Source organism: Hyaena hyaena, unplaced genomic scaffold (genome assembly GCF_003009895.1).
Source record: "Hyaena hyaena isolate Hyena2069 unplaced genomic scaffold, ASM300989v1 scaffold_1631, whole genome shotgun sequence".
Lineage (NCBI taxonomy): Eukaryota > Metazoa > Chordata > Mammalia > Carnivora > Hyaenidae > Hyaena > Hyaena hyaena.
The window spans coordinates 198759-223005 of NW_024082265.1; the positions used below are offsets into that span (position 1 = coordinate 198759).

At 38.7% G+C, this 24247-nt stretch overlaps 1 protein-coding gene across 1 annotated transcript in view; it reads right to left on the minus strand.

The window, feature by feature from the left end:
• Positions 1-24247, minus strand: part of LOC120226227 (pregnancy zone protein-like) — a 50376-nt gene that overhangs the window by 7601 nt on the left and 18528 nt on the right. The window contains exons 13-24 of the mRNA XM_039224416.1: positions 22048-22111; positions 17999-18141; positions 14092-14241; positions 11762-11932; positions 9097-9187; positions 5785-5944; positions 5155-5383; positions 4517-4643; positions 4200-4321; positions 3925-3976; positions 979-1062; positions 284-460 (exon numbers count right to left, since the gene is read on the minus strand). Of these exons, the coding sequence (XP_039080347.1) occupies positions 284-460; positions 979-1062; positions 3925-3976; positions 4200-4321; positions 4517-4643; positions 5155-5383; positions 5785-5944; positions 9097-9187; positions 11762-11932; positions 14092-14241; positions 17999-18141; positions 22048-22111 (1570 nt within the window). The remainder of the gene's footprint in view (positions 1-283; positions 461-978; positions 1063-3924; positions 3977-4199; positions 4322-4516; positions 4644-5154; positions 5384-5784; positions 5945-9096; positions 9188-11761; positions 11933-14091; positions 14242-17998; positions 18142-22047; positions 22112-24247) is intronic.

The window sequence follows — 24247 nt, forward strand, 5'->3', positions numbered from 1 at the left end:
AAAGAAAGTATTCATAGGTTTATGAAATAGCAGAGACATTGGAGAATTAATCAGTCTTTTCCTCAAAACTTGGTGGGGAATCTTAGGAAAACTACTATTTTATCAACATGTTTCCAAGACTTAATAATGCCATTGAATGTTCTGGTAGTATAGTGGGACATTTTATTGGTTATCATAGCAACAGTGATTTTTAAATCTCAACCGAAGAAAGGCTAATTTGAGTTCAGTGAAAGAGCTATTTAGGGAATCAATTAAGATTTCTCCTTTTGGGGCAATCTCTCACCACTGACGAGATAGCTGATGGCTTTGGACTTGATATTCTCTGTCAGCTGTCCCGTCTCATTCAGATAGTTAAGGACATAGATGTTAGGGACAAAAAGGACCATATTCTGCTCTCCACAACCATACGGCATCTGGAGAAGATTCTGAAGATTTCGCATTGCAGAGCCTAGTATGTCACCTGGGGAATGAAAGACATTTAAAAAAATCAGAGGAACTCATAGCTAGTCTATGTTGGGATAAAGAAGATTACTAGCTAAGTGTGAGGTCAAATCTCTTATAGAGAGAAGGATAAGAAACCATAAGAGGCGAAGAAAAACAAGAAATAGAAAGGATAGAGAAAAATGGGGAAAATAAAGTCAATAATTCAAGGATGGAAAAAACTGAATGGCAGGAGATATCTTTTCTGATGAACAACATGTCCAGTAAAAACCAACTGTTAGGATGCCTCACCGTCTAGTCAATTTCTTGAAGATGGGGTCACCAAGAGAGGACCCTTGTTACTTTTTAGAGTGTGTCAAGGTAGCACAACATCTGTTCAGCCCCCTTTCTGACAAATACACAATGCAATTCTTAGCTTAGCACTCTTTCTCTCAAACCAATGCCTCCAGCCAATGTTTTCATTAACCGTGGCTGACGAGGCTGCACGCATGAGAATAATGAGGTGGACAGCTGTTTGCCTCTGGCTGGCAGACTCACCCAAAACCGAATACATCGCCCGGGCAGATCCCTCAACCACATCTGAAGGAACTTTCAGTGACAACTTTTCAGACACTCCAGTTTCTAATGAAAGAAGACAAATATGTATAAGGGAGGGAAAACATGAGAGAAATGTCCTACTTTTGTTTGAAGTTTCCCCCTTTTTGGTCAAATTCCCACCTGTCATTTCTCTTGATCACCATATAATTTCTTTGATGCAATCCAAGTTTCTCACAGTGAAATCCTTATTACCGTATATCTGTGTTAAATTTTTATAGATTTCCAAATGATAGCATACCTTGTTATGCTTATTTTCTTCCCCTAACTGTTTATGTTAATATATATGATTAGTGTTTTTTAAAAATAACATCCATTCCATAAATATGCATTCAGTGCATACTATATACCACTTTCTGCTTGAGGTGCAATGTTGCAGCAATTTCAAAAAAAAAAAAAACCTTCCTGACTTCCCAGAGTTTTCTTTTTCATAGGAGTAATAAGATAACAAACAAAGATTTAGTGTGATAGAATTGATAATATTCTATAGAGAAAGTTAAAGCAGAATGTTTATGTGGGAGAGCTGGTAAGACAAAGCGAAGTGGCAAGTGGTGGATGTGAAATCGACTCCCCTCTCTGATAAAACAAAATGGTAGGTGACTGGAGATTTGAACTATATCAAGATATATGATTTATACAAACCTGGGGGAAGAGAATTCCAGGAAAAAGGAACAAAAAGTGAAAAGGGTCCAGAGACTAGAGCATGCTGACTGTGTTCCAAGATGAGACTTGGGTCTTCTGTGACCAGAGGAGGGTGCGTGAGGGGAGAGTAACAGGGTCTGAAGTCATAGCAGACTTTTTTTTTTTACAAATAGTTTATTGTCAAATTGGTTTCCATATAACACCCTGTGCTCATCCCCACAAGTGCCCTCCTCCATGACCATCACTCCCCTCCCCCCCACACCCATCAGCCCTCAGTTTGTTCTCAGCATTCAAGAGTCTCTCATGGTTTGCCTCCCTCCCTCTCCCCCACTATTTTTCCCCTTCTTCTCCCCCACGGTCCTCCATTAAGTTCCTCCTAATCTTCCTATATGTGCAAACATATGGTATTTGTCCTTCTCTGCCTAACTTATTTCGCTCAGCATAACACCCTCAAGTTCCATCCATGTTGCTACACATAGCCAGATTTCATTCTTTCTCATTGCCATGTAGTGTTCCATCGTATAGATAAACCACATATTCTTGATCCATTCGTCCATTGATGGACACTTACGCTCTTTCCATGTTTTAGCTATTGTTGAGAGTGCTGCTATGAACATTGGGGTCCATGTGCTCCTATGCATCAGCACTCCTATATCCCTTGGATAAACTCCTAGACACAGGCTGTAACTTTCAGGGACATGGAAAATTCTTGGAAGGTTTGAACAGAGGAGGCACAGGATTTAAAATATGCTTTAAGTGATCTGCCTTGCTGTCAGGGATCAAGGGAAGATGACCAGGAAACCAGTTGGGAGGTTATTGAGATGACTCAGGAGAGAAAAGGCGAGAGAAGTAGACATGGTGAGAAGTAAGAAGATTCTGGATAAAATGGAAAGGTGGAGCTTCTTTGAAAAGAGATTGGGTGTGGAATGTAACGAAGTGGTAATGAAGAATGACTCCAAAGTTTTTATCTCAAGCAAGGAGAAGAATGGAATTTTTATAATCTGAGATGGATAAAAAATTGTAGGAGGAGGTTTGTGGGAACTGGGAGACGTGTACGTTTGAACATGCTGGTTTTGAAATGCCTCATAGCCTACAGGTCCATCAGTGGAGATGATAAGTAGGCGACTGAATACACGAGTCTGAATTAGGAAAGCAGTGGGGCGCTTGGGTGGCTCAGTTGGTTAAGCGTCCGGCTTCGGCTCAGATCATGGTCTCACGGTTCGTGGGTTCGAGCCCCGCGTCGGGCTCTGTGCTGACAGCTCAGAGCCTGGAGCCTGTTTCAGATTCTGTGTCTCCCTCTCTCTCTGACCTTCCCCTGCTCATGCTGTTTCTCTCTCTCTCTCTCTCTCAGAAAAAAAAAAAAAAGAATCAGGAAAGCAGTGTGGGTCCAAGTTGTACATTTGGCTGTCTCCAGTACAAAGCTGTTTTTTTTTTTTAATGTTTTATTTATTTCTGAGAGAGAGAGAGAGAGCATGAGCAGGGAAAGGTCAGAGAGAGAGGGAGATACAGAATCTGAAACAGGCTCCAGGCTCTCAGCTGGCTGTCAGCACAGAGCCTGACATGGGGCTCGAACCCACAAACCGTGAGATCATGAACTGAGCTGAAGTCGAACACTTAACTGAGTGAGCCACTCAGGTGCCCCACAAAGCTGTTATTCAAGTTCTGTGGTTGAATGAGATTATCAAGGGATGCTTACAGAGGAGAGCTCTGCACACAGAGCACTGTCCTCAAGATGACCCAAATGGTGCAGAGTTGAACATTTTAACGGTAATTTTTATGTGATTGTATGAATGATATTGGTAAAATGTTGATTTCCCATATATGCTAGTGACTTGAAGTTCTTCTTCAAATCACTTACATGAGGAAGTTCAATTCGAGCACGTTGAAACTAACAATTGAATTCAACTAACAATTGAATAATAAAGAGAACTCTTGCCACACAGGTGTTTCAATACTTTGAAAATTATTTAGGGGAGAAGTTTGAAACACCCAGGTGTATTGGAAAGAATCTTGTTCCGTGGTCATCAGCTTTAGGTCTCATTATTAACCAGAAGCTTTTAGGTAAGCCTTTTAATTTCTTTGAGCCTCCAGGAAAAGATTGTTCTGAATCAAATACCCTTAGGCTTGCACATGGGAGAGCACGCTAATTTTGTTCTCCAGAGGAAAACAGACTGCAGATGGCCTTCTGCAGCTCTACACTTTGGTAAACGGCGGAACAGGACAATTTTGTCTATTTTTGACCCTTACCTGATGCACAGAGGAGTGTGTTGAAAGTTTTCTCTTGTTCTATTCCTTCAGGCTTTTCATTGGAAAAAAAAAAAAAGGCGAAAAAGTAAAGTCATATTGGGTGTAAAAGCAAAAAACCCCAGTCACTCTAAAGGCGAGGAGAAAATGTTAGTAAGACACTGAATTACAGATACACTTCTATTCTTGGGAATGAAATGGCACTGTCACATACATATTAGACCCTGCTATATAGTATAATAAGGCCTCTGAAACTCAGAGGAAGTTTATCCACGTACCTCAACTAATAAGGGCTTCACTACAGTATCCTTCTGTCCAAGCTCCGGGACTATTGGCATCTCATTTCCACACAATTCCTGGGACTGCAGGGCCTCCACGGTAGCTGTGAAATTCACCTTTCCTGGGGAATGAGATCCTTAAGAGTTAAACAGTGATTCTATATTGAATGGTTTCTCTTTTTACATTTCTCCAGTAGATATAATGGTTTTCTTTCGGTGCATCGTTGTTGAAGGAGGAGGGAAAAAATCTGGATCAGGGTGGCAAGCAAATCACTACAACATAGGAAGTGAGAGTTGTCAACGCCTTGATCACTTACCCAGTGACTTCGGAGTCACAGCCCAAGACACAGTTTTCTGACTCGTTCCACAGACACAGTGAGTTGCTTCATCTTTTTTCACTAGGTCGGCCGAGTTGTCAGGAAGGGTGTCCAGCTGCACTGTGACCTGTCCCCCGTACCCGCCCACAAAGTGTGGGAAAAAAACACAAGCAGAAGATAATAACAGAGGAAAGGGGCTTCCGGGGACCATGCGAACTTTTGGACGGGCTTCGAGAAATGGTTCAACCAAGGTAAATCCTGTACAGTGCTTTGTAGTTTAGACGTTGCCCAGAGGGAACTGAAAAACTGATGGGGATTGAGTTATTCCCAGGATTTAGGCTTGTGCCAACACAAGGGAGAGAAACTTGCTTTAGTCGAGGTGGAAGAAGAAGAAGAAGAAGAAGAAGAAGAAGAAGAAGAAGAAGAAGAAGAAGAAGAAGAAGAAGAAGAAGAAGAAGAAGAAGAAGAAGAAGGAATCAAAGCAAATGACCGGTCACGTAGCTTTGCTGTTAACACCTATGCCATTCCCAAATTAGGCTACATGACAACTCAGCTATGATCTGCTGGGGGATCACCTAGGAGGCCTGGATAATGAATGGCGATTGTACTCTTGCTTGCTCCCAGAGAAGTGCCCTTACCCGAATGCAGTGGGACAAATAATTGAACACGGTGGCTTTGAGAGTAAAGGCTTCTCCTCGCACCACAGAGTAGGGGAGAGTGAGTTCCACGAAGAAGGGCTGGAACACTTGAAGAGAGATGATGGGGGAGAGGCCCAGTCCTGTGTTTTCAGATAAGCAGAGTGCACTGGCCTTCCACTCAGTGATGGTGTCAGGGACCTTCACTGTCAACTCTCTTTTACCTGATGAACTGGAAAAGGGAAAGAGAGGTACACTGTGAGTCAATATCTTTTAGCACAGGCCGTAGCTGATTCTAGAGCACGGTAACTCAGTAACCCTGTGTGGTCAATGCTAAACTCGATACCAGCGCGCCCAGTGCTAAACTCGGCACTCCTAGCGAGGCCTCTGGAAGTTTTTCCTTTCTTTTTAGAGGCATGGGTAGCTTCCTCCTTTCCATTATTTTACATGTCTCAGGATGAAATTAGAAACAATTTTGCATTGCTGAACTATGAGATCAATGAACTATGAGCCCAAATATTTACCAAGAAGAAATGAAATAGAACTGAAAGGCTCAGGAGCCAAGGGTAAGGCCAGAATCAAAGAGGAAGAGTCACATCTTCTAAAATAAATTCTGGGCAACACACAACTCACTCAAGGGGCACCAAGTCCCAGATCCAGGTCTCAGGGAAGTATTTCCGGATTGTCTCTTTCATGGGACTGTGTACCATGGCTGGAACACTCGCATGCATTACCGGCAGTTGAATTCTTCCTGCCATACCAGGTGCTAGTTGTGGTAAGGCTTGTGGAAGGGCTGTGGAAAGACAATACAAAGGGCCCCATGTAAACCTCATTTTTAACACGAATTTCTTAGCGTTGCCTAGTTTCTCAAGCAGAATAAGGTCATTTGCCTTGGGAAATGTTTATCAGAACAATTTAACCTACCAACTTTTTACTCTGTTCACTTATTTATTTGTCCTGTGGGAAAGCTAATCCTACGGTTCCTTCAAAGAGTTTGGAGGTAAATGGATTTTTCTCTAGAAATGAAAACAAACGTAGCTCTCTGTAAACTGATTATTCAATGAGTAAAGGGAAGAATAAAGGGTAATGTAACACACCAGATATTACCTTTTCACTGAAATGATGATCATGTGTTTTTCACTTGCAGTGGGAATGAACAAGAAGAATGAATAGTAGCTACAGAAAGGATTTCAGGAATGCTTTTGTCCTTGACAGTGACTGAGATATGAACACAACCACTTGAATACAGTAGAGTTGGTTATAGAGCCCAGGAACTCAATAAAGGACAGAAAACATACTTTTGAGTGACCAGAGAAGACCTTACCGAGGTAGAATTTTAGATGATCATTGAAAGATGAGAAAGAGAGGAGAATTAAGGAGATATTTGAAGGAAAGGGCTCTAAAAGTATGTACATAGAGGTCAGAAGGGATGCTCCACAGGGGAAAGGGAGTAAGATGTCTATTTTAAGGGTTTGTTGAGTAAATAGTAGGTATAGTTGTATAATGAAGTGCCATGAAGATTAGGACGTTTAAAGTAGATCTGTTCATGTAGGAGTTAGCTTTATTTAAATACTCTAGGGAGCAGAAGATCTAAAGATCACGCAGGTAAATATATACATATAAGTATGATATACAGATTTTAGATAGATAGATAGATAGATAGATAGATAGACAGATATAGTCGGACATGCCTTTTTAAATCTTTAAGGACAATAAGTCTATAAATTCTGGAAATGGTGACCCTCTATGAGAAATAAATGACACAATAAAACTAATGTTTAAAGGTGATAGAGACTTTCACAGTATCCAGGATAGATTGAAGTGAAAAAGGACCGGGGCCAAGAAAAGTAAATTAGGGTGATTTTTAAGTAATTTCATTTTGAGATAACAAGGCACAAGGGTAAGGTGGTGTAACTGAAAAGGAGGAGGAAAGAATGGATAGGTGATAAATACAAATGCAAAGTTTGCACAGAGCCTTGCAGAATATTTGGGGAAAGAATGTAACAACACTACTCTGTTTTTAGGTTTTCTGGGTCATTCTATCAACATGTTTTCTCTTATTATTGGGAAGAAAATACACACTTGGTATTAAGAGAATTGTGAAAATAAAGTAATAGTGTGTTTCAATTATTATTTTTAAGTTTATTTCTTCATCGAAAGAGAGAGAAAGAGAGAGAGCGGGGGGGAGCGGATTGGCAGAGAGAGAGAGGGAGAGAGAAGAGAGAATCCAAGCAGGCTCTGTGCCAGAGCCTGATGTGGGGCTCATACTCATGAACCACAAGATCATGAATTGAGCCGACATCTAGAGTCAGAAGCCTAATGGACTGAGTCACTCAGGCGCCCCTCTTTTCAGTTATTTTTTTAAAAATATGCTCTTCATGGAATCATAATTATATTTTTTCATTTATGCTCACAACATACGGTCAGTAACTTTGATGCTGTCATTCTGACTTTAGATTTGAAGAGACTGAGCTTTAGAAAGTTTAAATGAGTCTGCGAATTTGCAAAGTCCCATATGATCTACCACATGGGAGTATGATGAGAACATGTCCGTTGGTTCTTAGCAACTTTTTTCACTATCTAGAATTTTCTTTCCATTGAGGGAATCTTCTGATTTGTTCTTCTGTCATCAACTAGAACTTTATTCTTTGTCTTCTTAGGTAAATAATTTCTACTGTATTCAAGTATGTGTTTCTTTTATTTTTAAGAAATACTTTAGACTAGCACTAGACTAGACTTATTAGAAAGTAGGATTCGTGGATACACAAATATGCAGGGAGAGATGTCCCTAGGGTTGATAGCAATAAAAAAGAATACTCAGAATCTTTTCCAATTTTTCTCATGGCCGGGCATGCTTGAAACACACAAGGAGACCAATAGTCGATCTGCCAAAAGTTGGCCATTCTATTTTGTTCAACATTTCAAAGTCACTTTGACTTTCATAAAAGAACGTGACAGAGACAATTCGTGTCCATATGATCCCTCACATTTCTCAACCTTCCTGGCGGTAAGGGCAGATACGCCACTTTCACAGCAGGCCAAAAAAGTCTGGCCAACAAACTCCTTTCTCATGGTAATGATCTTGAACGGCACATTGGAGATAGAATCACAAGATGAAAGTAGAATGGGTACCCTTAAGTCACTGATTGGTAGAGTGCTGTTCCAGACAGCTACTGGATTCATCTGCGGTGTTGTGTGAGCAAAAAAAAGAAAAATAAACTGTTATAATCTTAGTCACTGAGATGTGAGAGTTTGGTTGTTATTGCAGTGTAATCTGTCTTATTCTGACTAATTTAGATGTTGACTCCACACTGGATAAGGAGGATTTGAAATCGCAAGACTATTGAAGGCTAGGACAGAAAAGCAGTCCATTTTGATTTCAGAGCGAGAGAGAGAGAGTAAAGAAAAGAAACAATAATAGCTTTAAAAATTCTATTTCTTTTTTTCTGGCCATGTGTAGCAACATGGATAGACCTTGAGGGTGTTATGCTGAGCGAAATAAGTCAGGTAGAGAAAGACAAATATCATATGATTGCACATATAAGAGGATTAGGAGGAATTTAAAGGAGGACCATGGGGGAGAAGAAGGGGGGAAATAGTGGGGGAGAGGGAGAGAGGCAAACCATGAGAGACTCTTGAATGCTGAGAACAAATTGAAGACTGATGGGTGTGGGGGGGGAGGGGGGAGATGGGCATGGAGGAGGGCACTTGTTGGGATGAGCACTGAGTGTCATATGGAAACCAAGTTGACAATAAACTATTTGAAAAAAAAATTCTATTTCTTTTTGAAGGGGAGGGAATGTTATTTGAAGAAAACTCAGCAAGAAGTCGCCGCAGAGTCACAACATTCAATACTCAGAAAAATAACTTTTCGTCCCAAACCACCCCAGCAAAACATCATTTTTTCCCCTATTACTCTAGCAGGCAAAGATCTCCCGCCCTTACCTTCTGCATAGGCTAAAGGATATGGTGGAGGCAGATGACAGAAAGATGTACTGTAGACTTCTGAGTTGGTAAAAATTTTTACTCCTGCATACTGGAAGAAAATAGATATTATTAAAGCAAATTGGCAATCCAGTCTTGAGAATGGAATATTTTAATACATTTCTACTGTAGGGGCCAAGAGCAGGCTGCCAAAATGAATATGGCATATTGATTATTTTGAATTGAAACTACTTGGGAAACATCTGGTTCAAGAACACTCAGTCCCTCTTCTGTCCTCATAGCAGTAAATAAATGTCCCATGTGAAAGGTACCCTCCCTGTACTAAGAAGGAAAAAAAAATTTCTTTATCACCAGACATAGGAACTTTAAAGCCAAGAATGCTGTAGAAACAAACACTGTTATTTTTTTTTTCTAATCCATGACCTCAGCCCAAATTCCACTTAGAATTCTAAAGCTGCCAAACATGTTTCCTTCCTTCCTTCCTTCCTTCCTCCCTCCCTCTCTCCTTCTCTCTCTCTCTCTCCTTCCTTTCTTTCTTCCTTTCTTTCTTTCTTTCTTTCTTTCTTTCTTTCTTTCTTTCTTTCTTTCTTTCTTTCTTTCTTTCTGTTTTATTTACTATTGAGACAGAGAGAGACAGAACANTCTGTTTTATTTACTATTGAGACAGAGAGAGACAGAACATGAGCAGGGGAGGGGCAGAGAGAGAGGGAGACACAGATTCTGAAGCAGGCTCCAGGCTCCAAGCTGTCAGCACAGAGCCCGATGTGGGGCTTGAACCCAGGAACCATGAGATGATGACCTGAGCTGAAATCGCACGCCCAAACGACTGGGCCACCCAGGTGCCCCCCGGATATGTTTTCTTTACCCTGTCAATTTCTCACAAATTGGTTTTCTCTTTGTCTAAAAAGTACAAAAGCTTCCTGTTTGTTCATTTCTTTAGGTCTCACTTTCATTATTGGGCCTCCATGAGCATGTAATAAAACCATTTTTTCTCTCCCGCTAATGTCTCATGGAAATTCAATTCTTAGTCCAGCTGGAAGACCCTGAGGGTAGAGGAGGAATTTTTCCTTCCCTACATGATCACACTTTCATTATTATTATGCATATAGCTCATAGGACCATCATGAAAATGCCACACAAAAAGAAAAAAGCTATTTTATAAATGTGAAAACAGAGCCACAGACGGTCCAGTTCATCCAGTTAGTGACTAAAAGTTGGGATTAGGACCCACGTCTACTGATTTCTATTTCTGAATTTTGTGTGCTATATGCTGATGCCTCTTTAATTATCTTCTGCAGCTAAGAAACTATTTTATACCTGTATATTTACCTTCCCTTCCTTTTCTGCAACAAATATTTGTTTCTCCAAACAAATATATATATATATAGTGTGTGTGTGTGTGTGTGTGTGTGTGTGTGTACCTCATGGCTTTATTGCACAGAGTAATTGTTTATGTTTCTTTTCATTTGAAATTATAGAGCTGTATATTGGAGATTTTTCTTCGCAGTAAGCTTTGTTTTGTTTAGATTTTATCGGAAAATCTGCCTTTCCCTAAATATCTATGCTCAACTCATCTCTTTCCTAATTTATTCTTGTTTCTTTTCTTTCTCATTTTCTTTTAGGTATCTTGAATCTCTGCATCCAAAACATTTATGCAGATGCCTACAGTAGCCTGATTCCTCCAGTCCACTTGGTCCCAATGGCCTTTTTCTTCACTATTAGTCACTGATAAATACTACTCGCTGTCATATCTCCAAGTACATGGGAAACTGTGGGACGCCAAAACGGTTATCAGTGGTGGACATGAAATAAGGAGAAAGAAGTCAGAAATAAATGTTTAAAGATTAAACAGCTAGCTAATGAACCTAAAGAGTGCTCTTCCTACCCTTCTCCCACCAATTGATTTATGATCCTGGAGGCTCTAGAAAAAGGAGATTTTAAATGGCTCTCTGCTGAGCTGCAGAAGAAGGGCATGTTTTCCTCAAGATACAATAAGAGTTTTAAGTCCTCTTTGGTAGTGCGATAAGGTATAATCTCACAAGCTGGACAAATTCTTCCTTCATAACACTGTCTGGTTACAGTTTGTCTGAAAAATAAACATTTTATGTAACATACCCCAGGCATGCTAACATTACGACCTGAGGTTTGTAAATCTTTTCCTTGTGAAAGACTACTTTCAGTTTTCCTGAAATTTTACTTCAGTAAAGATGATGAAAGTATTATACTTTGTGTATTCAGTCATTTATTCGTTCAACATTGTATCTTATTGTGCAAAAAACTGATATAATGGCCACCAATAAGGTACTCACCTTTCACTGTGGAAAATGTTTCACTATTCTCATGTACTAGAATCTCTGACAATCACTGGGAGGGGGATATGACAGCAGTAAGTAACTTTGGGATCAACTTGGGTAAGGCTGTGGACCCTACAAGCATATCGTTTGCAGTTTAAAGAGTGCAAGATAAATTGATGATTGAATGAATATCTGTATGTATACAAAGTTCTCCATACTTCTGAGGATCCAGTGTTTTTCTATTAATCTTAGCTTTGTTTTTTTTTTGGGGGGGGCAGGATCAGATTCTATAGCTTAGAAGTCTATTAGTTCTCCATTTTAACAAAACTTAAAACTCAATTTTTGTTTATATTTTTGGGAAGATGAATTACCGCAAAAATAGTGAGAACATCATCATCTTTTACACCCCACTTTGGTGTATAAATAATTCCATCATGAACTATGTCTTTCACATGGGTACATTTTTCATCATTTTCATCGTCATCGATGAAACCTCCGTACATAAAGGTAGGGGCCTTCTTCGGTGGCAGCAAATCATAGACCTGCAACGTGAGAGAAGAAAGGGAAAACTCTTGTTTTGTTTTCCTTTTTAAGTTCATTTTTAGTGTGATAATGTTCAATCTGGGATTCAAAAAATCATGGTGTTTACTTAATGCTCCCATGCCAGCGTGATAAAAAGAAACAGATAAATCATAGGGAGATAATAAATGTTATGCATCCTGATCCCTTGTTGTGCAAAGGAAATTAACACATAGAAAAATGAAATTAATTGATCAAAGTCTCAGATCCCATTTTGGTCGAGTGAGAATAAAACTCAAGTCTCCTGTCTCCTAGACCAAATGCCTTTTATTTTTTAAGTTTATTTAAACTTAAATAAAATAAAAATATTTTAAGACCTTTTATTTTATTTTTTAAGTTTATTTATTTATTTTGAGAGATAGGCGGAGGCAGAGAAAGAGAGGGAGAGAGAGAATCCCAAGTAAGTGCCATGCCTAGTGTGGAGCCCAACATGGGGCTCGATCTCACAACCATGAGATCACAGTCTGATCCGATATTAAGAGTCAGATGCTTAACCAGCTGAGCCACCTAGGTGTTCCCAATATGCCTACATTTAAAAAGAGGCCAAAAACTTGGACAGTACAGAGAAGTGTGACAGAAGCACAAAAGCCACTTATAATCCCAACAGTCAGAAATAATCTCTGTAAATTCCCAATTCATTCCTTTTCCCACTTTCTATGATTAAGTTCTTTTGAATTCTTACTGAGGTTTTTGTTTTTGTTTTAGTCTACGATTTTCGTTCCAACTCTAGCTTGACAAAAAACTAGATGTCAGGCAACCTAGAAATAAACCAATCGCAGTTCAGTTTTTGCCCAGAGCCTGGGGGCAGGCCATCTGCTTAATCACATGGCCATTAAATAAACACAGGCCTCCACACAGACCTCCTAATCTGGCTGCGTTTACCTCTTGTCTACACTCCTACAATAGCCTACTAATTGTTCCCTTTCTTTCATTCTTGCTCTCATTCTCTCACCAGCAAACAGTATCTCCTTTACAGATACCGGAATTGGCCCTCTTCTGTTTACAACTCTTCAAATTTGCCATTGCATTTACTGTCAACTCCAAACTCCACTCCAGGCTAACAGAGCTCATCACAATCTTCTTTACTTTCCATTTCACCTGCGGTCTCTACCACCCTCTTCTCTCCCCATTATTTATTAGGTTATTACCTTTTCCTTTTAGAACACTCTAGTCTTGTTCTGACCTCAAGCCCTTCTGACACGCTGCTCTCATTCTTTGTAATACCTCCCCTTCCCCCCCCCATTCTCTGACCATCTAGGAAGATACTCCGAATCACCATTTGAGACAATGTCCAACTTGTTTTTTCTTTATCTCAGCATCTTTTTTATTTCTTTCATTATCCTTACCCAAATTTGGAACTATTATATGTTTATATGTTTGTGTTGCTTGCTTGTCTATTTTAATGCCTCATAAGACCATAGGTCTAAGATGGTCAAAACCGGTATCTGAAAGTTCACCATTAGAACCGCCGTTCCCAGAGCAGGATTCGGCCTCTAATGAAGATGCAGTGAAGATTTGTTAAATAAATGAAGGGACAATTAAAGTAAACTACAGGGACTTTTTGAAAGTCCTCTATTACAAGAGACATCTCTATAAGACAAGTTTGAATGGAGGCTCTCTTTTGTCCATACTTCAAACCAGTGAGTAAGTGTCTAGATTTTAGGGAAACCTTAAAAATCAGGCATTTCACATACTACCTTGATGTGGTGCATTATATACATATATATATTCTAGAGTAGCTTTATCTGCCCTAGCTATGTTTTCTTCACTCATAAAATTAGGGTAATAATAACCACCTTAACCACCTTAAAGATTTAGTATTCATGTATTCATTCATTAATAATGCTTTGAGCATCTTTTATACATAAGGTACTATGCTAGGCGGTGAAGGCAGTAGGGAGCCATATTGCTCCCTCATTGAGAATATATTATGAGAGAGAATGAAGTGAGAGGAGATTACATTAAGCCCCTTGTGCAATGTCTTTTGTGGAACTGAATTTAAGTCCAGTTCATACATAGCTTGCTAGAGTGTGCCTGACGCTCTGAAGAATGTGTCATCTCAGTTATAACTGGTCTTAGTAGATGTGCATTTTCTGACATCCAAGGCTGAAAGGGGACTCACCAATTGAGGTGAGAGCTCATCTCTAGGCTTCATCAGCAGAACGCTCTGGTCTACAACACGGAGGCCACAGAGAGAATGGCGAGTGGCTGAGACCTCCAGGTTGATATTTGAGGCTGGCAGGCTCTGGACTGAGGAGAAGCTCAAACCAACCTGTGAAAAGGATATGATTATGACAGCAAATGTTCTAAGCATTACAACCTCAATACTTTCTTCTACCCCAGGCAAGGACTAATTCTTTCCACACTTGGTTTCCCTTCATCCGTTTTGGAGCAGGCTTAAGAGGTGCATACATTTAGGGACTGCCAGTTAACTATCTCTGGAATAAAATGAAAATACAGTTGCAGTTGACTGAGATTTCCTGGTCCTTATATAACTGGTGAAGTGTAAACTGGTTTTGATCATGAAATAGAATCCCAAATGGGAATATGAGCACACTGCTGACAAAGCTACATACTTTGCTGTAGTTGATCTGTCTCCTTGCAGAGTTTTTGTGGTGAATGTGTATAGTTTGCATGGAAAGTCACACTCCACCTCTGAGACCAGCCACCTGAAGTCGACTCCAGGTCGCAGTCTTAGTTATCTGGCATTCTAAAGGGGCACAGTGCTGTTTATCAGGAGTGGGGATTTGTTGGCTTATTAAAAAAAAAAAAACTAGACATCTAATATGCACCCTAACAGTTAACTGGTTGAGAAAATTCAAAGAACTGTGAATAAAGAATAAGAACTATGAAATAATGGAAAATTATCCATACTTTTTTTCAGAGATTTGATTGTGCTTTGGCCAAGAGAAACTCACTGATCAGTGAATCTATCCGTTTCTTATGTTTCTGTAAACAGTTCTTGAGTAGAGCCCGAGTTTTATTTTATATTCAAACTATAAAAGAAAATAATTTAGAATTTAGAGTCTGTAGTAGCATTGGGTAACTTTCCAGATTCTTGAACTGTGAGTTGATTTGGATTGGAGTGAAATGTCAGCATGCTTTGTGAAAATAATATCTGAATTGGATTGCTGAATTTAACCTTGATAATGCTGCTGTGTGGTCTGTGAATTAATGTAACAGTTGGATTCATGTATCATGAGACCTATATGAAAAACATGAATAGGTTTACTATCAAAATGAAGAAGTATTCATCTCTGCAGTTCAGTATATTATGAAAACATTGCTTATGGAGAATTCTGTTTTAAACACGTTTGTTTTTATTTTTAGAAAATTTAAGTGTATGAAAATATGTTTGTGAGTGCCTATTTCAAATGAACACATGAATTATTTGGGATTATAATCAACTGAAACTACTATTAATCAAGAAGTGGCTACGTTATAAAATGTAAAAGTTTTATTGATACAAGAACACAAAAGAATTTTAAGGCATAGTTTGAGAGTCTGCACTTATCTATATTAATCAGTGTTATCCTTTAAAAATGTTTGTAATGTTTATTTATTTTTGAGAGAGAGTTAATCAATGTTATCCTTAATAAATAATTCTATCCAGTTAAGAATGATAGGCAATTTAAACTGTTATATAGTATTTAACCTGTATACTAAAACTGTTCTTTAAAAAAAATTGTTTAATGTTTATTTATTTGGGGGGCACCTGGGTGGCTTGGTCAGTTGGGCGTCTGACTTCAACTCAGGTCATGATCTCACTGATCCTGAGTTTGAGCCCTGCATTGGACTCTGCGCTGACAGCTCAGAGTCTGGAGCCTGCTTCCCCTCCCCTGCTTGTACTCTCTCTCTCTCTCTTAAATTAAAAAAAAAACATAAAAATTTAATGTTTATCTATTTTTGAGAGAGAGTCAGAGCCTGAGCAGGAGAGGGGCAGAGAGAGAGGGAGACACAGAATCCAAAGCAGGATTTGGCTGTCAGCACAGAGCCTGACATGGGGCTCAAACCCACAAACTGTGAGATCATGACCTGAGCAGAAGCTGTATGCTCAACCAACTGAACCACCCAGGTGCCCCTTTATAAAAAAATTTTTTTAATATATAATTATTTTTGAAAGAGAGAGTTAATCAATGTTATCCTTAATACATAATCATATCCAGTTAAGAATGCCAGGCAATTTAAAGGGTTACATGGTATTTAACCTACATACAAAATCTGTTATTTTTAAAGTAAGAAAGAAGAGATATGAATTTTGGATGGAAAACAGTTTTTCTCTATCCCATTGAAGATTAAAGAGAATACTTGAAGTATATTATTGGTTTGAGGGAACACACGTCTCAAACTCACCTGGAACTTCTCTCACATTCTCAGCCTGCAATTCACTCTCTTCATCAACCTGCCAGGTTGCCTACCTTCTAAGGTCCTCAATGTTTAACTTTTTAATAGCTCTCTTTTCTACCTTCAGGTGGTAAATAAAAATAGTCACCTTTCTTCTAAATACTTTTCAGTTCTCACACTTATGTCTACTCCTGATGGATAAGTTACAAGATATTTGATATGAAAAGACTGAGAATAATGTCCAGGGGCTCATGTTTCTGTGATACTCAGGGATTGTCACACGTTTTCCACAGCAAGAAACCACTGATGGAATGAGCGAAGGGTGCCGAAAGCTGTAGCATATGATGGCCATTCCAACTAACTGCCCACAATAAGCAGCAAGGGCATTGAAGTCTGAGACAGGAAATTTCTTCTTGGTTCACATGGAACACTGCAGAAGAAGCTATGTTCTTTAGTAAGATGGAATTAAAATTTGATATCAGAATCCATTGTGTATTTTTCTTAGATCATTATATTTTTTTAGAAGATAATCTAATGCCATTCTCATTGCAGAAATGTTCACTTGCTATAAATGCATAGTTTTCTTTTTAAGTTTATTTATTTATTTTGAGAGAGATAGCATGGGCACATAGCAGGTGTGGAGAGGGAGAGAGAATCCCAAGCAGGCTCTGTGCTGTGACTGCAGAGCCCAGTGTGGGGCTTGAACTCAGGAACCGTGAGATTGTGACCTGAGCCCAAATCAGGAGTCGGACAGTTAACTGACTGAGCCACCCAGGCGCCCCTAAATGCATAGTTTTAATGTCCATAAAATTCATGTTAAAGAGTCCTAGGTATAATTTTAAAAAGGTAAGTGAAGTCGGTGGATGCTATCTGATTGCTATTGTTAAGCACCTAAATTTTGTTGGGATACAGGCTTCTTGTTGCAACTATATATTCTTTGGAAATATGCAAGTATGTTAGGTTTTTCAAGTATGATAGATTTTTATGCTCTAGTCGTTATTAGAGTGCCCAGGCTCTTTCTCAACGTGGGGCACATACTTTATGCCCTCTGTTATCGAGCTGAATTTAAACTCACAATGAGTTACTGGTTCCTGCAATCATACATTGAGGTGTGTCAGGGGTATGATGGGATAAAATGGACACACCCTTGAGAAGCATCCTTCGTTAACTGAAAATTTGGGGAGCAAAACATGTCAAAATTAAAACTCTTCAGGTTTTATAACAGAATAGATTTTGAATTCCACATGGATATGATATAACAAGAAACTTGTAAAACATTGTGTCTAGGGTCATGTGCTTTGAGTTTCTTCACTAGCCCTCTCAGGGTATGGCATCACTGTCAGTCTCTGGAATGTTCCAGAAGCACTATATGGCAGTTTTAAAAATGTACACGACATGGGGCGCCTGGGTGGCTTAGTCGGTTAAGTGTCCGACTTTCGCTTAGGTCATGGTCTCGTGGTTCGTGGGTTCGATCCCCGCGTCGGGCTCTGTGCTGACTGCCAGCTCAGAGCCTAGAGCCTATTTCAGAATCTGTATCTCCCTCTCTCCCTGACCGTCCCCTGCTCACGCTGTCTCTCTCCTAGAAATAAATAAAAATATTTAAAAAAAAAACGTACACGACATCTTTCTTTTCCATGCTTCAAAAAGGAAGATAAATAAAAGGACTGCTTATGCAAATGACTCACCTTATTGGCAAAACAGTTTTCAGTGTCGATTTCTTTTGTGTCAGCAATAATTTCTCCATTAGGCAAAATAGAATAAAGGAGCAACTGGGCAGCAAAAGCAATATCTGGCTCCACTTGAAAGGAGAAGGCAAATACCCCTTTCACTGTAGAGTAAAAAATGTTCAAGATAATTGATTAGAAGAGGGATGAGTTCTCAACTTTGTAAAGAAGAACGTCTCTAGTTACTTAACTTCTAATATTTGGATCACACTAAAGTAAGGGAAGACTTGGATTGATACCATTGTGGATGTAGTAGTGTTTAGTACCTACATGCTGAACCAATGACACTTTTCCTTAAAAGCGTAGGACAAATTGTTCCTCTGCTGAAGTAGAAAAAAACATTTAAAGCACCTTTCTGTTTTTATTTTTTTTAATTTTTTAAATTTTTATTTAATTTTTATTTTTTTTTTTACAAATAGTTTATTGTCAAATTGGTTTCCATATAACACCCAGTGCTCATCCCCACAAGTGCCCTCAAAGAACTTAGACCATTTATGAGAAAATTAAGTATGTCCATCATATAAGCACTATGTAATGCACACAAAAAGAAACAACTAAGATAAATATAGGCAATTCGTGGATAAAAACTTAAATTCAAGTTAGTTAACATATAGTGTAGCATTGGCTTCAGGAGTAGAATTTAGTGATTCATCACTTCCATACAATACCCAGTGCTCATCCCAAAAGCCCTCCTCAATGCCCATCCCCCATCTGGCCCATCCCCTACCCACGCCCCTCTTACAACCCTCAGTTTTGTTCTCCACAGCAGAGTCTTAAATCTTTTTTCCATTTAAAAACAGAAAGGTGCACTTAACCAGGATTTAAGTAAAATCCTGGAAGGAAAAAAAAAAAGATTTCTTAAGAAAGAAATCAAGAGAGAACTTCTAGATATCTTTAATTATTTCTATTTGTGATCCAAATTAACCCAATTCCTGTCATATCCATAAGGATAAGGCAAAGAATGCAACCTAATCTCTACCTTCAGGTCATTTTTCAATACTGCTGAGATACAGGTACAAATAATTACATACAAAACAATGTGTGACTCTGATTTTTTATCCACGAATTGCCTATATTTATCTTAGTTGTTTCTTTTTGTGTGCATTACATAGTGCTTATATGATGGACATACTTAATTTTCTCATAAATGGTCTAAGTTCTTTGTGGCAGAAAATTCTTTCAAAATTATAGCTTTCCTGTATCTTTAGAAGATTGGAGGACAGCTTGGGGTGAAGATGCACAGAAACAGCAGGGTCAAAATAAATTGGAAACTCCTGACTTGGTCATCTAGCATAATACCCTCTATGTCCATCCATGATGTCACAAATGACAAAATCTCATAAGGAATATAGTCAATAATACTGTAGTAATGCTGTATGATGACAGACGGTGACTATACTTATCATGGGAGCACTGAATAATGTACTGAACTGTCAAATCAATACATTGTACACCTAAAACTAATATAACTGTGTTAATTATACTTCAATAAAATAATTTGAAACCATAATACTAAAACCACATTAAGAGCGTATAAAAAGCATAACAACAGGGACGTCTAGGTGACTCATTTGGTTGAACATCCGACTTTGGCTCAGGTCATGATCTTATGGTTATTCACTTGAGCCTAACATTGGGCTCTGTGCTGACAGCTCAGAGCCTGGAGCCTTCTTTGGATTCTGTGTCTCCCTTTCTCTGTGTCCCTCCCCCACTCTCATTCTGTCTCTCTCTGTCTCAAAAATAAATAAACATTTAAAAAAGCATAACAACTTCTTGAGGGCATTTTGAGAGCATGGACTCATTAAGGTTTTTATCCAAAATTCTTATTATAGAGATATATCAAGACAGGAAGATATATTATCTTCAAATTGAGTTCTCTTCAAATATAGTTCGAATATATAAACTTTAAATAAAGTTTAGCTCCCACAAGTTGTAAACAGTAGCCTATCCTTTATTTATGAATTACTTTAAAAATATTTCTTGTATGCCTACTGTGTGCCAAGGACACAAAATGGGGTTCCAAAGATAAAAGATCAAACACATTTTAATTTTTGTAACATGTACTCTTCATTTTTTTCCTGGATATACTGACTCATCTTGGGTGAATGAGCTTTTTGATTCCAAAATATGCTGCTAATAAAAGTTTTTATTTTATTATTATTTTGTCTTTGTAAAACGATAGCCTATAACTTTACAAATGAATAGAAAAAGGGAAGCTATTTATAAGATTTAGCCTAGGGACACATAACAAATCAACAGACCAAATATATTCATTGTTTTGTAACAGACCTTTTTTTTTTTTAAAGTTAATTATTCTTCCTGGGATAACAGAAATCAAGAGATGTTGATGATTCAAGAAAACTCAGAAGGAAAGTGCCATGTACGATATAAAAATGTTGTGAACCAACTTGGCTGAAATGACAATAGAAAACACTGAGGAGCAGAAGAATAGAAGTTCTAACATTTATCGAGATAGACCATATTTGGGGACATAGAACATGTCTCAGTAAATTTAAAAGAAATGATCACAATGGCATTAAGTTAGAAATCACTAAGCAAAGTTTCTGACAAATGTCTCAATATTTAGAAACTAAAAAAAAATTTATTTTATGAATCACCCATAGTCCAAAGAAGAACTCAAAAGAGAAATTTGAAAATGTTTTGAACTGAGCACCAATGAAAATATCACATGCACATACTTATAGGATACAGCTTAAGCAGGACCTGAAACCTAACGTTGTTGGTCCAACCAGCTTTCAAAATTTCTTGGGACTGATGACTCTTTTTGTCCTAGAAAGCATTACACCTAAGGCCCCACCAATATCCAAATTAGATAATTAACGTGATGATATTTGGGACTTTTGAGCTGATGAGACCTACATGAGATTTTGGACTGGAGTTAATGCTATAAAGGATTGAGCCTTTTAGAGCTTTAGGATGAGGTGAGTGTACTTTGCATATGGGATGGATGTGAATCTTTGCAGCCAGAGGGTAGTTTGTGGTAGGCAGATTAATGCTCCCCCCAAAATATTATAATCTGAAAAACTGGTGTTCATGTTATAGCAAAAGGGACTTTGCAAATGTGATTGCATCAAGGACTTTGAGAGGGGAAGATTATCCTAGGTTATCCAAGTGAGCCCAATGGAATCTGGGTGATCTTTAAAGAGGAAGCAGAAATGCAAGAGAGAGGTTTGAAGATGAAGTGCTCCTGGGGTTGAAGACAGAATGGCCACAAACAGGAATGCAGCAGATTCTAAGGTAAGGACAAGGGGTAACTCCTTAGAGCTCTAGAAGGCGGCCAGTTCTGCTGTCACCCTAATATTAGTCCCGTGAGACTTCTGACCTACAGAAGTATAAATGATGAATCTGCACAGTTGTAAGCCAGAAAGCGGGTGGTAATCTATCACGGCAGCAATAGGAAATAAATACAAAGACATACACAGTAAAGGTTTTCTTTAGTGATTTTCTGCACTTTTAAATAAATAAGTTAATAAAAATTAATATTTTAATAAAAATATATTCATTTAAAAACATTTAATTATAAACTAAATAGATTGTACTTTAGGAATAAAATTTAAAATATGGAAATGTTAGAAAAAGAAGAAAAAATACTAAATGGACTAAAATGAACCTAATGTGCCATCCTTCTGAATGTTTGAGAGAGACTGCTAGTGGGGAGAGGGGCAGAAAGAGAGAGAGAATCCCAAGCAGGCTCCACGCCCAGTGTGGAACTGAGACAGGGCTTGATCTCACGACTGTGAGATCACAACCTGAGCTGAAATCGAGAGTCAGGCGCCTCAGTGACTGAGCCACTCAAGTTCCCCCCGCCCAACCTTTTAAAATATTTATTTATTTTGTACTAGCTTCCTCATCTTTGGGTGATGGAAGAAGGTTGGTGACCATTACCTCTGTAAAATGTAAATGTAAAATGTGAAAATACTCCATCTTGCTAAAATGTTCAGGATTTGAGTATATGAGAGAAAAAAAAAGGAAATCCTGGAAGTACTTACTGTTTCCTCGCTCAATGGACAACACATGGGTTCCTGATCGGGCGATGATTCCTCTTGCTTTGATCTGAAGAGGGAAATATATCCATTATCATTTTAAAAGGCACATATTAAACTTACATGAGGGTATTTAAAATATATAAATAAATGATCTCACTACTGCAACACAGAAGTTTTGAACACTAAAGTTCTCTTTCAACATTTTCCTATATACAGTTACATACTTTAAATAACAAATATATGTTTTGCAATGTTTCAGTATTTCATTTAATATTTGCTATTTGTCTTGAATATTAATACATCAAATTCACATATTCTTTTTTTTCTTACAAATAGTTTATTGTCAAGTTGGTTTCCATATAACACCCAGTGCTCGTCCCCACAAGTGCCCTCCTCCATGCCCATCTCCCCTCTCCCCCCACACCCATCAGTCCTCAGTTTGTTCTCAGCATTCAAGAGTCTCTCATGGTTTGCCTCTCTCCCTTTCCCCCACCACTTTCCCCCTTCTTCTCCCCCATGGTCCTCCGTCAAGTTCCTCCTAATCCTCCTATACGTGCAAACATATGATATTTGTCCTTCTCTGCCTGACTTAGTTCGCTCAGCATAACACCCTCAAGGTCCATCCATGTTGCTACACATGGCCAGATTTCATTGTTTCTCATTGCCATGTAGTATTCCATGGTATAGATAAACCACATCTTCTTGATCCATTCATCTGTTGATGGACACTTAGGCTCTTTCCATGTTTTAGCTATTGTGGAGAGTGCTGCTATGAACATTGGGGTACATGTGCTCCTATGCCTCAGCATTTCTGTATCCCTTGGGTAAATTCCTAGCAGTGCTATTGCTGGGTCATAAGGGAGTTCTATTGTTAGTTTCCTGAGGAACCTCCACACTGTTTTCCAGAGGGGCTGTACCAGTTTACATTCCCACCAACAGTGTAGGAGGGTGCCCGTTTCTCCACATCCTCGCCAGCATCTAGAGTTCTCTGATTTGCTCATTTTAGCCACTCTGACTGGCGTGAGGTGGTATCTCAGTGTGGTTTTGATTTGTATTTCCCTGATGAGGAGGGATGCTGAGCATCGTTTCATGTGTCTGTTGGCCATCTGGATGTCCTCTTTGGAGAAGTGTCTGTTCATGTCTTCTGCCCATTTCTTCACTGGGTTGTTTGTTTTTCGGGCGTGTAGTTTGGTGAGTTCCTTATAGATTCTGGATATTAACCCTTTATCTGATATGTCATTTGCAACTATCTTTTCCCATTCCGTTGGTTGCCTATTAATTTTCTGGGTTGTTTCCTTGGCTGTGCAGAAGCTTTTAATCTTGATGAGGTCCCAACAGTTTATTTTTGCTCTTGATTCCCTTGCTTTTGGGGATGTGTCAAGTAAGAAGTTGCTGCGGTGGAGGTCAAGGAGGTTGTTTCCTGCTTTCTCCTCTAGGGTGTTGATAGTTTCCTGTCTCACGTTCAGGTCCTTTATCCATTTTGAGTTGATTTTTGTGCATGGTGTGAGAAAATGATCTAGTTTCATTCTTCTGCATGTTGCTGTCCAGTTCTCCCAACACCATCTGTTAAAAAGGCTGTCTTTTTTCCATTGGATATTCTTTCCTGCTTTGTCAAAGATCAGTTGGCTGTATACTTTTGGGTCCACTTCTGAGTTCTCAATTCTGTTCCATTGGTCTATGTGTCTGTTTTTGTGCCAATACCATACTGTCTTGAGGATGACAGCTTTGTAGTAGAGGCTGAAGTCTGGGATGGTGATACCTCCCGTTTTGGTTTTATTTTTCAGTATTACTTTGGCTATTCGGGGTCTTTTGTGGTTCCATACAAATTTTTGGATAGTTTGTTCTAGTTTTGAGAAGTATGCTGGTGCAATTTTGATTGGAATTGCATTGAATGTGTAGAGTGCTTTAGGTAGTAATGACATCTTAACTATATTTATTCTTCCTATCCATGAGCATGGAATGTTTTTCCATTTCTTTGTGTCTTCTTCAATTTCCTTCATAAGTTTTCTATAGTTTTCATCATACAGATCTCTTGTATCCTTGGTTAGGTTTATTCCGAGGTATTTTATGGTTTTTTGTGCAATTGTGAATGGGATCAGTTTCTTGATTTCTCTTTCTGTTGCTTCATTATTGGTGTATAAAAATGCAACCGATTTCTGTACGTTGATTTTGTACCCTGCAACTTGGCTGAATTCTTGGATCA